This window comes from Quercus robur, chromosome 3 (genome assembly GCF_932294415.1).
Source record: "Quercus robur chromosome 3, dhQueRobu3.1, whole genome shotgun sequence".
Taxonomy (NCBI): domain Eukaryota; kingdom Viridiplantae; phylum Streptophyta; class Magnoliopsida; order Fagales; family Fagaceae; genus Quercus; species Quercus robur.
Genome location: NC_065536.1, coordinates 33,981,847 through 33,999,699, shown reverse-complemented (window position 1 = coordinate 33,999,699; position 17,853 = coordinate 33,981,847). Strand labels below are relative to the sequence as shown.

General features: G+C 34.7%; 1 protein-coding gene and 1 long non-coding RNA gene across 4 annotated transcripts; one reads left to right on the top strand and one right to left on the bottom strand.

Annotated features, from left to right (window-relative positions):
- The first annotated feature begins 735 nt into the window (after nt 1-735).
- LOC126717872 (tobamovirus multiplication protein 3) lies at nt 736-12,660 on the top strand. The gene is made up of 11 exons (XM_050419814.1): nt 736-1,203; nt 1,357-1,447; nt 1,539-1,591; nt 1,699-1,791; nt 1,915-1,986; nt 8,433-8,505; nt 8,597-8,642; nt 9,981-10,044; nt 10,140-10,193; nt 10,568-10,645; nt 12,046-12,660. Exons 1-11 carry the CDS (start codon nt 1,033-1,035, stop codon nt 12,136-12,138), a joined length of 888 nt encoding a protein of 295 aa, XP_050275771.1. The 5' UTR covers nt 736-1,032; the 3' UTR covers nt 12,139-12,660.
- On the bottom strand, nt 7,768-13,619 carry LOC126717873 (uncharacterized). 3 transcript variants are annotated; one of them, XR_007652765.1, is made up of 3 exons: nt 13,455-13,619; nt 9,938-10,006; nt 7,768-8,669 (listed from the first exon to the last, which is right to left on the bottom strand). It is a non-coding gene; the product is annotated as an uncharacterized LOC126717873 (long non-coding RNA). The 3 variants fall into 3 exon arrangements; XR_007652764.1 differs by having other exon boundaries at nt 7,768-8,666; XR_007652766.1 differs by having other exon boundaries at nt 7,768-8,257.
- Between the last annotated feature and the right edge of the window lie 4,234 nt (nt 13,620-17,853).

The following is a 17,853-nucleotide window of genomic DNA, read 5'->3' as shown; positions in this document are numbered from 1 at the left end:
AGTAACATATAGAAACTTGGTAAAGAGACAAAACACCGAGATTTGGAGACTCGATGGTGATACAAAAGTAAAGGGGAAGATAAAAGGGAAATAAAAGACAAATAGAAAAAGAAAGAAAGATGCTACATATGGAAGTCGGTAGTATTTCCATTTTCTTGTGTCTTATATGTTGACTAAAAATTAATATGTAAATTACTTATTTGCCAATTTTATTTCACTGAAACATTTCTTTTATCATAATTAAGTAATATGTTATCGATCCCCTTGTATTTACATCTTTCATGAATAAGATGACAAAGAGGACAATATTGAATCTGCTGCACTAAAAAAATTTAAAAATTAAATTGATGTAAAACTTTTTTTTTTTTTTAAATAGAAAAGAAGGTAGTCAAAGAAAAGGGAAAATTTCATAAAATAATATATTTTTACATTAATATTTAAATTAGTATTATTTTAAAACTATGTGAGTATTTATTTATTTTTTTAATCATATTGAATAGTTTTAAAAATACAATTTTAACAAAAATAAAATAAAAAGTTGGAAAATTGGTGAAAAGAAAGAAAGAAAGAAATAGATAGGAAATGATGATGTTGGGATGGTCACCTTTTTAGTTTTTACCAAAAAATAAAAAAAATTGTTGTGATTGACGTATGAAGCGTTGGCAACGTGGAGATGTAAGAGCGCAGGAGGTGTCAATATTTCAATACTAAAGCTTAAAGCCAGATAGGACGACGACAGCCTGCCTCTATTGCCGCAAACATCACAATTACAATTTACATAACCCTCTCCCCTCCCTCCTTCCCTCCCTACTCCGCCTTTCGTTTTTTGGATTTGTTTTCCCCATAAAAAACAAAAACCAAAAAAAAAAACAAAAACAAAAAAAAAATCTCATACGAACCACAATTTGAAATTGAAACAAAACAAATAAAAGAATCAGTTCAACTATATTTTTTCTTCTTCTTTCTTTCTTTCTTTCTTTCTTTCTTTGCTCTTTGTATAAGAAAAGGTGTGATCATCAATCAACGGTGGTGATGGGTCGTAGCGGTGGCGTAATAAGCGCACCAACGGCGGTGATGGTAGCAGCGTACGAACTCAAAAACGCTTCGAATTGGTGGGACCAAATCGACGAATCTCTTCTCTGGCAGGATCGTATATATCACATCCTCGCTGCTCTCTTCGGCATCGTCTCCTTCGTAGCTCTGGTAACCTTTTTTTTTTTTTTTTTTCTTTAAATAATTTTAAATTTCGTCGCTTAGGTTTTTATTATTTATTTAAGAAGAATATTTAATTTTCGATTGGAATTTGGTAATTACGTAAAATTAATTATTATTATCATTATTATTATGTGGTTTAAGGTTCAATTAATTCGGATACAATTGAGAGTACCAGAATATGGATGGACCACGCAGAAGGTTTTTCACTTTCTCAATTTCGTCGTCAATGGAGGTTTGTATCTCATTATTAATTTCCTTTTATTATTCTTGTCATGGATTAATTTTGTGTATCATTATTATTGAGTTCAATTCCTGTTTTACAGTTCGATCATTAATTTTCGTGTTTCGTCGGGAGATCCAAAAGTTGAAGCCCGAGGTTTTTTTTTTTTTTTTTTTTTTTTTTTTTTTGGTGTAGTTTCATAAATCATTGCACTCAATAACAATTGTGTTAGATTCTAACGTGTTAGCTTAAATGTCAATTAGATTGTCCAACATGTCTTGCTTGATACGCCGAGTCTTGCTTTTTTCACAACATACGCACTTTTGGTTCTTTTCTGGGCAGAGATTTACTATCAGGTTCGGCTTTTAATTCGATGTCAAGTTGCTTTATAATGGATAAAAGAGGTTTGATTACTCTTATTAGAAAAGGTGGAAAATGTGGACTTCTGATTAATAACTTTTTGATGTGCATTAAAACAGGCGCGGGCTGCATCTACTGATGGACTGAGACCAAGTTTCATTACGATTAATGCAGTGGTTTATGCTGTTCAGGTGAAATTTCTGGCCCATTGTTTCACTTTAAGTCCAGGCAAATGGGAGGGTTTGAAGTTGGATTCATTCTATGAGGAAGCTAATTCTGTTTCATGATATGCCTTCTAGCTAACCTTTCTTTTTTCTTTTTCTCCAACTTATTTTTTCCTTTTACCTTTCTTAACTATTTTTTTTTAAGGTATATCGATGTAAAGAGTTATTAGAACTAAGTGGAGGTGAGTTATGGAAATTCTATATCACACTTTAGCATGTTAATTAAACAATTATTAGGGGCTCTGTATATAGTGTAATTGAGACTTAAATGAATGAAGTGGTTGAGTATTTACATATATTCTATTTTGCTAATGATTGATTTGAAGAACCTTCTGTGTATTTATATTTGTACTTGACTTATTAATTTTCTAAGAATCATGTATTAAGGAATTTAATGTAACTTTATGCCACATTATCAGTTGACAAGTTTGGGAATTTCTAGAATCTTGGGTGAAAAAAAGTTTAGCAAGGTGTTCGGATTGGGAATTACCTTTATTCAGAAGCTTGGGTTTTGTTTGAGTGGGAGGATCCTGGGGCTTCTAAACAAGCTATTATTGGATATCAAAATATAGGGTAAAAATAACAGGTAATATATGGGGATTTTCTTGGATTATACTTTGCACTGGACTCCTGGATCTTGGACATTCTTTGCAAATCCGCCATGTCTCTATCGTTATTACTTAATCTTCTTAGGTCTCTACTTCATTATTGCCATTGGCTTCGGACTTGCCTTCTTCTTCATTGGTAGCAACATATATCGTGGACCTAGCTTGTGAAGACTGTAAATATTCTTCTTCCCATAATGAATGGTTTGATGATCATATTGCCAAGGTCGTTCAAGGCAATTATGGCAAATATTCATGGGCACCACATCACATCGAACTTCATTGAAGTAGTAATTCTGGATAGAGAATGGTACTAGGCAGCTCACAGTAATCATGACATAATGCTGTTATTGAACCAACAAAGTATGTAAAGATGGGAATGATTTTCAATTTTGAGGTTCAGCTTGTCTATCACTTCTTTGAACACCATATTCTCTCAACTCCCACTATATATGATCATGTTGCACACTCGCCCACCCATGATACATGCGGTAAAGAAGATGTTGGTTCATAACCAATCTTCTTTGGTCTCTTGTTTTGGTGTTGAAGGGTCTTTTCATCATGAGCACAAGACCTTCATTAAGATCTCCTCCAATTTCCTCTTACAATAGTTGGTCTTTAGGAAAGGCCTTGGTTCTTGAACAATCTCATCTTAATCTTCCACCAAAAGTGCCTTCCCATTACGTACTCCCATGGCCTTCCAACACTTCGCTGAGTATAACTCTTTCCATGCAATTCGGCCACATGCTCCCTTGCCATCAAATGCTACCTTTCTCTCTCTCTCTCTCCCCCCCAACTCCCCACACATGAGCCTTCCAAATATTCACTTTGCAAAAAAAGACCATGTTTACCATTTTAAGAACCATGTTTTTTAGTTATCTGCTCATCTCTACTTATAGATTCCAATGAAGAAGCCATTTAAACAAAAATAAAATTTCATTAGTCCCTTGCCATTGAGCAATGTTGAAGAAAGTGATCAGCAGGCTCTCCATCTTGTTTGCACATAGCACATTAGTTTACAATAATGTGCCTCGTTTTATCTTTTATGAGGTTGTCTATTGTGAATATCCTTCCCCAAAAAACCGTCCAAACAAAGAAAGCCACCTCAAATGAACCTTGACCCTCTGTATTGCTTTTCCAAGGGAAATTCGTTGCATCATTCCCTCTTAATTCCTCATAGTATGAGTGCACACTAAAGAACTCATTTTTGTTTACTTTCCCAAACACCCTCTCCTCCCCACACTAATCAGGTGGAGTACAACACCTCAAAAAAGATTAGCAGAAGTCTAATTCCTAATCCTAAGCATGTCTCACAAAATTTGATTCCAATGCACTCTCCCATAAGATAGTTCCATATACACAGACACCCTAGCATCCTTATTCACTACAAGCTGGAATAGATCAATGAAAAGGGATGCCAAGGTGCTATCAATGCACCTAAGATCATTCCAAAAGTTAACTCTATGTATCATTTTATGATTGGTTAAGGAACATTGTGGTTATAATTGCTCTTGTATACTTCCCGTGTACTTGGGTTCTACCCTTTTTCTTTCAATAAAATCTTATTACTTATCAAAAGAATCCCACCCAACTTTAATGGCTTTCCAAACTCTCTCCTTGTCGGTTATACCAACAGGGTTATAGATCCAACCATCTTCTCCTACTCTTATTTTTTTAAAACCAATCATTTCCACGAATGATCATTCTCTTAAGTGAACCTCCATAGCCACTTATCAACATTTGATTAAATGTGCTCAATCTTATAATACCCTTAATAAAAACGTGCTCAATTTTATAATTTCCAAGCCTCATACCTTGTAGATTTGTTTGAACAATTTACATTTATAAATAATATGATTACTATAAGATCTAGATTGGGAAGACCCTTCCCTCTTGGGCATATAATAAACTGCTTAGCCTATCAGGGGTGAAAAGCTCTTAGATTACCCAGTAACTAGTTCTGGAGGGTGGGATTTGTTGCCCGTAGGAGTTTGGTTAATAATAAGGATTGTTGTACAGTATTCTTTGCGTTGCGCAATTACTCTAAGTGAAGTTCTCCTACATAATAAAAAAATAATAATAAAAAAAAGGATCTAGATTGGGGAGAGAGATAGATTACTGTGGATCTTGTCGCCCCAAAAGGGTTTCCATGTGTGGAGCTATTGCATGGTTTTATGGGGGTGGATCATAGTTTCCTTGGAAAAATATTTGTAAAACCCCTCCCCTGCCAAGGGTGACATTCGCTTGACGTTCTCTGTCTAGTGTGTGGTTTTAGAAAGGATTTTGACCCTTTGATGGTGTATAATATACGGAAGAGGGGTATTATCATTGTGGGTGGTGTTTTATGTGTAAAAGAAGTGAGGAGAGTGTGAATCATTTATTTCTACATTGTGAGGTGGCTTAGGAATTGTGGTCCACATTGTTATGCTTAATTGGTGTTTTTGAATGATGCCATTTTCAGTTTAGGAGATGTTAGAGAGTTGATGGAGGTGGTACAGTAGGGGTTATTGGAGGTATATGGTTAGTTATTCCGTTGTGTCTCATGTGGTGTCTATGGAGAAAACGGAAGGCACAATGCTTTGAGGACCGCGTAGTCAGCATGATGGAGTTGAAATACCTGCTTTTGAATTCTTTATTTGGGTGGACTTTGTCGTCTCCTTCTTTTTCTAATTTGTGGCTCCTAGAATTTATGGACCCCTTGAGCTTAACCTAGCTACTATTTTTTATCTTTCTATTTATTTATTTATTTATTTTATTTTTTGTGCTTACTATTTATGTATACAGCCCGTGTACTTTGGTAGCACTTTTTATTTTTTCAACTATCAAAAATATGATTACTATATGTAAAAAAGCATACTCTCTCTCTCTCTCTCTCTCTATTTATATATACATATATATATATATATATATAGATAGAGAGAGAGAGAGAGAGAGGTTAGGTTCAAGTTACACTTGGTGTAACTCTAAGCAATGTTTTTTTTTTTTTTTTTTAATAAGTAATAATTTTAAACAATGTTACACCACCCAATAACTTGTTATTAAATTCATATTTTGAAAATTCTACCATTGGATTACATGTTTTATATGTTCTTAATATGTATGCCAATTTTCATGCCAATTGGATGTTATTTACTATTCAATCCATAAACTTATCTTTTATGCATTATTTTAAACTACAAAAGCTTAAATTTAAAAAATTGACTGATGACATGGCTTTTGACCTTTGATCATTTTGAAATTTTGCAAGTATGGAGAATACATGAAGATAACGTAATCCAACGGTGGATTTGTCAAAATTTTTATCTAATTAAGAAAAATGATAAAATGCTTGGTTACTTGAAAGTCTTCTTTTTTCCCTTGATAGACTCCACTTGGATATTATTACTTTAATATTTTTTTCAAACCTATCTTGGATTACACGTGCTACCCATAGTAGTTACGTTCGTTCATCAAATATGGATGATTGGCGATTAATAACTGTCTCATTTGAATTGAAATTTGGTTAGGTGTGGGATTCATGTAATTCGAGTAATGTGAAATTTGCATGTCTGATATATGTATTGAATACAAGCAATTCACTATGGATTGAGCAAATTTTTATTTACTAAAAATCTATTGTATAATGTGACATCAATAAAGAGAAATATCAAATGCTACATGAATCCATGTATTTAACAACTCACTCCTCATTTATGAGTGCACAATGTCTACACTCCTTTCATTAAACATTGTAGTGTCAAAATTGCTACTTGAATCACAATCCTTCTCTTGTTAGCTCATTAACACTTCAAATTGTTTTGGTATAAAACACTTTTTGACATTTGGTACAATTGAAGATCTTGGTCAATGGAAAATCTTTTCTAAAATCAATGGAAAATAATCCAAAAACGGCTTAAATGCTTAAAAAATCTCCATGTTACATGGCTTCCATTCTTGATAGAACAAAATAAAGAAAATGAATCTCTCTCCCCCCCCCCCCCCCCCTCTGTATTTGTGTGTGCTCACACACCTTTCTCCCTAATGTTGTTGAACAACACCGAGCATTTGATCATTTTGAACCATCACATTCCTTAGTCTAGGACATAGGTTTATCCTCAATTCGGCTCCAACATTGCACCCTTTGACCTCATTGTGCAAAATAGTGGAATATGTTTTTGGGATCATTGGAGGAATGCAACCAAAGATAGGAGAAAACTATTTTTTGTTGAAACAAATGGAGTGAAGCTTGATGTTTCCAAATTGTTCTTGATCATTTTTTGGTCAGGTATTTCCTTTTTTATCAACAAGTTAGCTATCTGGTGGGGCTTGAGCCTTCCACTCTATCCCTGGGGGGAGGAGATGCTAACTGAGCTAGATTTCATTGGTTGGTTTTTGTCATCTATTTCTTTGCTACCTGGTATTATATAGTTGAATCCTCATTGGAGTTAGGTGCTTGTACAATTTTCTACTTTTTTGAGAGATATAAGATATAAACATACTGCATATGGACTTTGTGAAGTCATATATTTTAGTCTAGTTTTGTGAGATTTAAGACTAGGTTTATGATTGTAGTATTTGTTGCCCCTCACCTTTTTCCTCCTTTCTTTTATGATAGCTAAAATGGTCGTCATTAATTGGATCATGGGTAATAAAAGTCATATTCGCATCTAGTTATTATTGTATTTGTACTCCATATATTTGGTGGGTTCTTGCTAGTAGCCAGTAGCTTTGCACCTCAACTGGTTGGCACCTTTTAGTGTTTCCAACGGAGACATTCATGGTTTTAATCCCCCCTCCCCCATTGTAACTATTGAATTTTATGTGTGTGTGTGTGTGTGTGTGTGTGTGTGTGGTGGATTCTCAAGTTCTATATCACCAATCCAAACAAGGAGAATACCCCACCCCCCAATCCACACACACACGAAAAAATAAGAGAAACTTATTGCAAACAAAAATGAAGTTCTCCTTCATATCAAAATTGATATAAGGTTTACTACATACATATATACATATACATCTCTATGTAGCTTTTGAAAATGACCTTTTGATCTCATGGGTGGGATTTGGTTCATATTTTTCTGGAGGTTATGTTTGTTATGTAGCTTAATGTTTCCATTTGAGCAAATACTAATAAATAAATAAATAAAAGAGATATCGAGAGAGAGAGAGAAGGTTTGCAAGTCACCTATGATATTAAAAAATTCATGGTTGACATCACTTGATGCTGAGCTGCTTTTTTAATGCTCCTTTCATATTTTAGTTCTTCATTGACCATTCACTCAGAGGTTCATGCTATGACTTATGAGAGTTAGCTTCTGCAGGTTTTATGTTGAATGATTGTCTACTTTCTTTGTGTTGGAGATATCACAATGCTTTCCCTCTATATCTTAAACTTTTCTTGCTTTATACAAAATATTTTATACGGTATTGTGCAATTATTATCCAGTTCGTTTAGTGTATGTCATAGTAACAATGGTGTGTGTGTGATATGCACGTCTGTAATGTACATCTGATAGTCTCCCACTCTCCCTGTGCTAGTTCTCAGTTCTGAAACTATGCTTCCTATTCTCCCTGCACTCTTTGATACCCATCCTAATTGCTGTCTAAGTTTTGTTGGTGGGATCATTATGCACACTCCTGTTCTGCTTGTGATCCTGGCAATATCATATACTTGTTACTTGATCCATAATGTTGCATGCTTGTTGACTATAGAATTATGTTTATGGTAAATGCAAGCTAAAAGATTTATATAAGATTTTATGTTACAAGCGAGGATATTATGATCTGCAAATTTACTCTGTTATGTACTGAAGTTTTATGTGGATCCAGATTGCTATGTGGTTGATTATGTGGTGGAAGCCTTTACCAATTGTGGTCATTCTATCTAAGATGTTCTTTGCAGGTTTATCTCTACTATACGCTAAATACATTTTTTGTAAAGCTTAGTTAATCCTGATATTGATTTATGGGTCCTGGTCCATGTATTCTGGCAGGTGTCTCTTTGTTTGCAGCCCTGGGGTTTCTCCTCTATGGTGGCAGGTAACTTCTCCTTATGTTTTTTGTCTGCTGCATTTGCTTTTCAATCAGCATTAATTCATCCAAGTTTGCATCATATATAAATAAGTATATGTAAAGGTATAGACCAAAATCCACTTGCCCCTGCATTAAGTTTAGTCAGCATGATTTTCTACTGCCCCAAATAGATAGCTCATTCACTAACACTTACAAGATATTATTTGCATGCTTACACATGAGGCCTTGTGTTCATGTCAGTCTCTAACTCCAGGAAACCAAATAGTTTAAACACACACAAAGGAAAATGAGACATGTCTTTTTCATGTCACTGGAGGTATTCATACCAGACAATGTCAATTCAACCTCCTTCATTCATTAACCTAAGCTCATCTTCAATGGGTTTGTGAGCTTTAATTTTCAATTTTTGTTAATTAGAACTTGGCAAACGATTGACTTTTTGGACCGTAGCTAGTCTTCTCTTCCTGTGCCTAGTCCAATTTGATCCAAATTATGTGAAAATCTGGCTGCCTGAGTTATTCTCTCAATTTTTATTATACTATCTTCTGGGTCAATGTTCTTTTGGCTAGGCAAATCTGCATTTTATCTGCCAATGAGTTGAGACTTGAGAGTGTTTGAATAAAAAGTTTGACCTTTCCTTTAATGGGATGAAGGAAATGGGAAATTTAGTAAAAATTTGTATGTTGCCAATGAGCTCTAGCTCAAATGACAAATTTTCTCCTCATAAGAGCCGGTTGAGACTAAGTCTCATTTTCCTAGGTCTTACCTACAATTTATGGTAGAAATTTTGACAACATAACACCTTACTTGTTTATCTAGTTTGGTGAATGTGGTTCGGTGGCGGGTTTGTTATCTAGTTGGCATCAGTGGCTTGGGAAGCATAATTTGGAGATCTGGGATTTGGTTCCAAGGTGCTTAATGTGGATTGTATGGTTGGAGCGAAATCGTCGATCTTTTGAAGATAAAGAGAAAACATTGGAGGAGTTAAAGATTTTATGCAAACGCAATCTAATGGAGTGGTCTCGTTGTTGGGGTTTTTCTGAGTGTTCTTCTCTCTTTGAGTTTATGCCTTCCCTTAGCTTAGTTCCCTAACATCTCTCTTGCTGTTGTGTTGTGTTGTGTTGCTGTTCATCATCATGAACATCTTGTAATTCTCTTTTATTTTTTTCCCTCTTTAATATAAGTTTTCTGAATCATTCTCCTAATTATGACTGTTCATTGGCATCCCTCATCTTCAATCACTTAGTAATGTGGTTGCATGGATGTAGCATAACTGCATAATTTTGAATTTTGGCATATACCTTGTGTCATCTTCTAACATTTTCAGCTGTCATCTTCTGTCAGACTCTTTTTGATGCTGCAGCGATTCCCTGTAGAATCCAAAGGACGACGTAAGAAGTTGCAAGAGGTATTTACTTTTTTAGAAATAATCATTGTAACTTTTTCACTTTTTTCTTTTTAAAATTTCTAAACTTATTTTTGTGGGTCTCTTGTCTTGGGCAGGTTGGCTATGTGACCACCATATGTTTTACATGTTTCCTTGCCCGATGCATTATGGTGAGTTCACCTGGATTCTTTTCAGGTTCACTTCATGTAACCCTTGCCTTTGCTTCTTAAACCAACAAAACCAAAAAGTGGACTTGGTTTGATGTTTACTTAGTTTAATAATACTGATGAAGCTACTAGGGTGGTCAGTCGATATTTACTTAATTTCAGAAGTTTATACATGAATGCTTTATGTATGATTTTGGTGTGTATATACTTTTTGTGACCTAAATTATTTACCATTCTGTGCCTGCTGCTTGGTCATTCCTAGTTCAGGCTGTTCAGTTGATCAATTGATGATGACAATGTCACTCTGTTGCTGTTCACTGTTTTTGATGTCTATTCCACTGATTAACAACTTTTTAAAATCATTTCCCTCACTGCAGATGTGTTTTAATGCATTTGATAAAGCAGCAGACCTTGATGTTTTGGATCATCCTGTTCTAAACTTCATATACTACCTGGTAAGTTTTGGTTTATAATCCTAGAGGAAAATCTGATGGCAAACTGACCCTTGATCTTGTTTTGATTGTCAGGTTATATAGTAACTTGAACAGCAAATGTACATTTTATTTGTTACCTGACTTAATTTGATTGGTTGGAAGTGTCTAGGAGTTAGGTCGATGTGGCTAATTACATGGACTTGATTTGGTGAATGGTGAAGTTTTCATGCTATAAGAGCATTAGCATTAGGCTCAATGCAATTTTTAGCCAAATTGACCTCCAAAACTCAACTTTTGTTACTTCAGCTAATCTGCTATTCACATTCTACTACATTAGCCTCAATACTCTATATCCATTCTGTTTAAATACTATTTTTCCTCTTTCCAAAAATCAACCCACAACAACGACCACAATTAACCATTGCACAAAAATCAACCCAAACCAAACAAATCAACCCACAAAAATCATCCGTAAATCAACCCAAACCAAAGAATCAACCCACAAATCTCCAATATGTGAGCACTTGAAGCACCGGTGGTGGTAATGTCGAGCATGTCAACTCAAAGAATCAACCCACTGCGCACTCCATCACCACAAAGAGAGAGAGAGAGAGTGAATAAAAAATGATTTTGTTTTACCAATAGCGATGAACAATACCCTCAACAAGAGTATTGAGGTATTTTTCATTTGTTTTTGGGTTGATTAGGTAAATTGTTTTGCTAAAAATAACATCTGGTGAGCCAGATGGGAATGCTCTAAGTAACTATTACATTGGCATGCTTCATCCGTTGTACTTGATGAGGGCATATTCTTGTAGTGGTTGATTTCTATAATTACTAATTCAGGTAAACCCTTTCTTCTTGTATAGAAAATGACAGTTGAAAAAATAATGACTTTCTCATTCAAAAAATAATTTGAACATAATGGAAATGCTAGAGTCATGAAGTTTTTTTGATGTTTTAAGAATTGTGCATATTGAGTGTTGGGTGTATGATTAGGTGTTGCATCTCGACCCTGATTATCATTATTTTGTTTTATTTTTGGTCAGTGGTAGCCAGTCTTCAATTTTATTGATTAATATGTAGGGGTGTGTGCGTGTAGCGAGTGTTTGTTGGTTTTTAATGGCCTGAATTGTGTTTTGGGACAACTCATCTAGAAAGGTGTAAATCTTGAGCTTTAGGTAAGGTGTTATTCTTGAAGTGTAGGTTGGGAATGTTCATTGAATATGTATTGTGTTGGTGTTCTAGATTTGGATTTTATTTCATATGTATTTTGTGTACCTGAATTTTGTTCTGGGATAACTCATCTTGGAGTGTCTTATTCTTGATGTTCATTGTATCGTTTCTAGATTTTGAATTTGTTTTATATATACCTTATGATTCTTGAGGTTGATTTTTCTCCTTTCCTCCCTTTCTTGCAGTTGGTTGAAATATTACCTTCTTCTTTGGTCCTTTTCATTTTGAGGAAGTTGCCTCCAAAACGTGGTATCACACAGTACCACCCTATTCGCTGAGTATTGGAGATAATACATGATGAAAAGCAAACCTATAGAAAGGGGGTAATGGATGAGTCAACTTTGGAGAACAAGAGCTGGGGAAAGATTACAAATGTTGATCATTCTATGTTTGGAGTATCAAGCTAATCTCGTGGGTACAGAATTGTCTGTTTGTGCTCCTTATGTGGTTGTAGATTTGTTGACAAGAAATTACCAAATTTCAAGGCTTGTGAAATATGTTACTGACTCTTGTTAGTGTCGTGATCTTTATGCTATTATGTCTTGGGAACATATAATCGGTGTTCTTTTAGGTTCCATACTGATTGAACTTGTGACCCCCCATGCTATTAAAACCAAAAAAAAGGGGGGCTTTTAGTATGATTTGGACAATGAACTTCTGAAACTAGTTATAACGTGATCTGTGTTGGACTTTACAATGTTGTCCCTACGGTCTGAAAAACATGCAATACCCATTGTTGTGATTTTACTTTGGATTGTGTAAGAATGTTGGTAAGTATCAAGCAAACGTGCAGTGAGAGAGATCTTCCATGTCTTTTAATTATAAGGTTGAACCTGTTATTCTAAATTCATATTCACTATGATTGTTTTCCAAACCAGTTCCTAATTGTAAGCTATAGCTTAATTGGTACTCTCATCTCATCGTGTTATGAGATGAAGGCTAAGGTTTCGGTTCAAGATAAATTGAGTACGAGTTTAACATACTAACAAAAAAAATATAAAATATTCTGTTTTATTTTCATATGAGGTCGCAGACTACAGGGTAGGTATTTAAATTTTCTGGTCTTGATGAGAAGTAATTCATATCAATTGAAATTTCGTCCTTTGAAATCAAAGTGTAAATTATGTAAACAAGATTCATCAGAAAGTTTAGACTAAACGCATGATGTGGAACTCAGCCCATATGCCACACATGTTCACAATCCAAATCCACACACGAATCTAGACAATCCCAAGTGTTACATACCAATGAGCATCTACATGGGATAAGGATTATAAACCAAAACTTACCAGGTAGTATAAGTATATGAAGTTTTGGATAGGATGATCCAAAACATCAAGGTCTGCTGCTTTATCAAATGCTTTAAAACACATCATAAAAGCATCGGAAACAACAAGGAGGGTGCTTCAAGCTGTGGGCAGCTAGTAATAGTATTTCTAATCATTTTCGAAAAATACAAATAAAAATAAAGAGAGGTATACACTCTTATTTGGAAGCATATCTCATTATCTCAACCAAGTACACTTATATATGAAAATCGACTTCAGCACTTATAGAGTTATTGGAAGAAGTACACAGATCAAAGGAAGCATACCTTGGACCAAGTTTTCTGAGATGGCTGAAACTCTGGTTGTCTTCCATCTATAGCAGTTTCTTGTAGATTTGTGTATAGGAGAACTAATTGGGTGAATCCTTGAATTCTAGAGGAAGGAAAACGAATGTGTGAGTGAAATGATTTGGGATATGAAAGGCCATTGAGAAGGGTGGACTAGTTGCTGGTGTGTGCTTCATTCACCTTCTAGTCTTGTCTTCTCTACCAGTCTTGGTATCAACCTCTTAGCATACGGAATGGTAGGTTTTACTTTTTATTTTTTTATTTATATTTTATTTTTTCAACATAGAGAGGTTCGACATTCATTTTCAAAGAAACTGATCTAATGGACGGATGAGGAAGGTGACCAAAACTCATTCGATCAAGTTACTTGAGATTGAGAGTTATAGTGAACCACTTTTTTGGCCATTTTTATTTCTCATAATATCATTTCGTTGTAGGTATTTTGGATTAGAGGGTAACCATGCACACAGAAATTCGCGCTAATTAACTTCACGAGCATGAGGCTGTGTATACAAAAATTTTGTAAAACTTTTTAGTGAGAAGAGCATTTTCCCCCTCCCAATTTTTTTCCCAATTTTGGGAGCAAACATTTTGGTGGGCCCAAGAAGAAAACACCCGAACCCTACTATTTATTTTCCTTCCTTCCCACCCAACTAAACACACTCCAAAAAGGTTTCACTTCCTATTTTCTCTCCAAAGTTTTCCATCCACCTTATTTCAACTTTAAACAAACACACCCCGGGTGTTGCTCAATGCCTGTCGCCATGCAAGGACCTCTGCCCCTTTCTCATGACTCTCTCTCGTATGTCATTCATTCGGTGCTAATAGCTGTGTCACATAGGAGTAGCTATATATATATATACACTACTGGCTTCACCTCTAATTTTCTTTTGATCGGTAAATTGTTGTTTGTTTTTATATCAAATACACGTTGCGTTTGGTAACACATGTCCAGACTTCAGAGAGAATAAATTATAATAGAATGAATTCTGACAAAATTCATTATTATGAGAAGTAATGTTTGATATTATGTTTAAAAAATTAATTACGTTTATTAAAATTGTATTTGGTTATAATATATGACAAGCCATTTTCTTTCATTAAATAATGAATTATTTATTAAATATTTTCTCTTATATGTTATTAATACGTATGATCCATGAATAAATTTGAATAAAAACAAAACTCAAAAAATGTGTAGGGGAAAAAACAAATGTTAAGCTGATCCAGGCTCCATCGCTATAAATAAATAAAAATAAAAACCCTAAATTCATATCTAAATTTCTTATATCTGTTATAAAACAAGTTCAAATATTTGTTATAAAACTAGTTCAAACAAAGCTGATTCCAATATGTTTCCAAGACTTTTTCAACATCCAATCACTACAAAACGCGGGGGCCTTGGGCCGCGTTTTTTAAGCCATGGCTATAAAAAACGTGGCCCAAGATAAACTGAAGCCGCGTTTCATAAAAATGGGGCCATAGATGGGTTCTTAGGCCGTGTTTTTTTTAGCTAAAAATGCGGCCTAAGAACCCATCTATGGCCCCGTTTTTATGAAACGCGGCTTCAGCTAAAAACGCGGCCTAAGAACCTCCGTATTTTATTTTTTGGCAAACTTCTTCTTTTTTTTTTTTTCCATAACTATGGCCACATTTTAAAAACGGGGCCATAGACGGGTTCTTAGGCCGCGTTTTTTAAGCGGGGCCATAGATGGGTTCTTAGGCCGCGTTTTTTTGAGCTAAAAACGCGGCCTAAGAACCTCCATTTTTTTTTTTTTAATGAAACTTGCGTGTTTATTGCAATGCATTGTTATGTGCTACTAATACAATGTATATAATATATTCAGGATAGCGCTACATCACAGTGAGGACTCTTTGTGGATATTTTAAGATTGTATGTTGTATAACTTTTTGGCTGTATCAGAAAGAATATTGTAAACATGATGTCTGATGCTCGCTACATCTTTTTTGTGTCAAATGGACTTTAAACTTTTTCCCTCCATTTTGCTGCTGTATTGAACTATATATTCCTTAAAGATTGATAATTTTCCCGTATTCGTTAGAGATATTGATTTGTGACAGGTTTGAGAAAATTCTAGTTTGATATTTAATTTACTTGAAATTCTGGCTTGTTATTTTTGTTGCATGCAACAAGATGGAATTTTTTGTATGTGTGACAGGTTTGTAAAACATAAGCAGGTTTGTAAAAACTCATCTGCCCAGAAAGGAAATAAAAAGAACAAAAAAAAAACTATAGCCGCGTTTTTAAAACGCGACTATAGACAAATTCCTAACAGGAATTCGGAGGTCTTAGGCCACGCTTTTTAAATGTGGCCTAAGACCAGACCCTTAGGCCGCGTTTTAAACGGGGCTATAGGACCTGGTCTTGGGCCACGGTTAAAAAGTGCAGCCATAGGACTGTCAGTCCTATAGTCACAGGTTTTAGGCCACATCAGAAAGCGTGGCCTAAAAAAATGCGGCTATACGCTATAGCCACGTTTTTTTGACATATAGCCGCGTTTTAAAAACGCGGCCAGAGGACCTTTTTTTTGTAGTGAATCCTTTAATATATATTTTAATTTTTTTTTTTAAAAAAAAATTCCTCATTAAAGCGTGCAAAAGCCATGAAGTAATTAGATCGTTGTAGATGTAGACACCATTTTTTGCAATAGTCATTTAATCAATGAATCTAACACCACAGGCAAAAATGTCATTTTACACTAACTATCAACCGATCAAATCAATAACAAGAAACAAAACGCACAAAATCAACGAAAGAAACCGTGATAAATATAGAAGGCAGGGCTCCTACTCGTGGAAGTAGGAGCACATTTCCAAAATCTCCACTTGCAATCAAATAATGGTTAGGAAGTTCATGTTAAAATAAAATGACCACAAAAAGCAAAAAAAATTTGAAGGAAATAACTTATGATATTGAAGTAGGACAAGGGAAACAACAAATTCTGATTTAGAACACCAAGGATAGATTTGGTATAGCTTGGGTTTTGAAGAATTAGGGTTAGGTTTTGGTGGAGAATAGGCTAGAAAATAGGGATTATAGGGTTCTCAAAGGGGACAAGGATTAATAGGGCTTGGGAATGAAAACAAAGGTAAAAATCAAGATTTGGGTTGCTGTGAACAACGATGTGAACAGTAACTGTGAATAGTAAAATTAAAGATAATAGATAAATTTTAGAAATCACACCTATACTTCCTAAGCATCACACTTAAGGTTCCTTGGCATCAAACCTCGGAGAAGGTTGCATCACACAAACCATAAAAGAAAGCTTCATAGCTCTTAAATTCTAAAACATTCATTAATAATCAACTCAGTAAAAAGTACTACAACTCTTTAAATAGAAAACTAATACCTAATCCTAGTTGAACTAGGATTTCTTAAAACACTAATAAGACTTGGACTTGGACTCGAGCTTTTACTACTAAGCCCAACTATATAACTGAACTGAAAATAAAACTAAAGTGAGACCCAATAGACGTAGGATAGGGGGGAACAAGGTAATCTAATTTAGAACACCAGGGGCAGATCTAGTATAGCTTGGGTTTTGAAGAATGAGGGTTAGGTTTCGGTGGGGAATAAGCTAGAAAATAATGGGTATTATAAGGTTTCCAAAGGGACAAGGATTAATAGGGTTTGAGAATGAAAAAAAATGTGAAAATCAAGATTTGGGTTGCTGTGAACAGTAACCGTGAATAGTAAAATTAAAGAAAATAGACAAATTTTAGGAATCACACCTAGACTTCCTAAACATCACACCTAAGGTTCCTTGACATCACACCTCGAGAAGGTTGCATCACACAAACCATAAAAGAAAGTTTCATAGCTCTTAAATTTTGAAGACATTCATTAATAATCAACTTAATAGAAAGTACTACGTGTGCGTTTGTTCAGCAATGCGTCTACGTTGCTTCTTCATTTACGTTTTTTGGCTGGTCCCATGGCACTGTTCATGGACCAGCCAAAGCAGAAAAACGCGTGAACAGTGTTTTCTCATTTAAAAAATATTTTTCTACAGTGTTTTCAAAAATAAGTTTTCAGTTTTCAGTAAATAAGTGGTATCCAAACAGACCCTACAACTCTTTAAATAGAAAACTAATACCTAATCCTAGTTAAACTAGGATTTCTTAATACCCTAATAAGACTTGGACTTGGACTCAGGCTTTTACTATTAAGCCCAACTAAATAACCAAACTTAAAATAAAACTCATTAAAAGATCTAATAGACTATTAGCACAACCTATTCCAAAATATTATGAAATTACAAAATTGCCCTTGATACATAAAATTAAATAAAATATAGGAAATCTTTCTTCTCGCTGCCTCCTGCATCACATATTTTAGTATTTTATGAGTAAATTA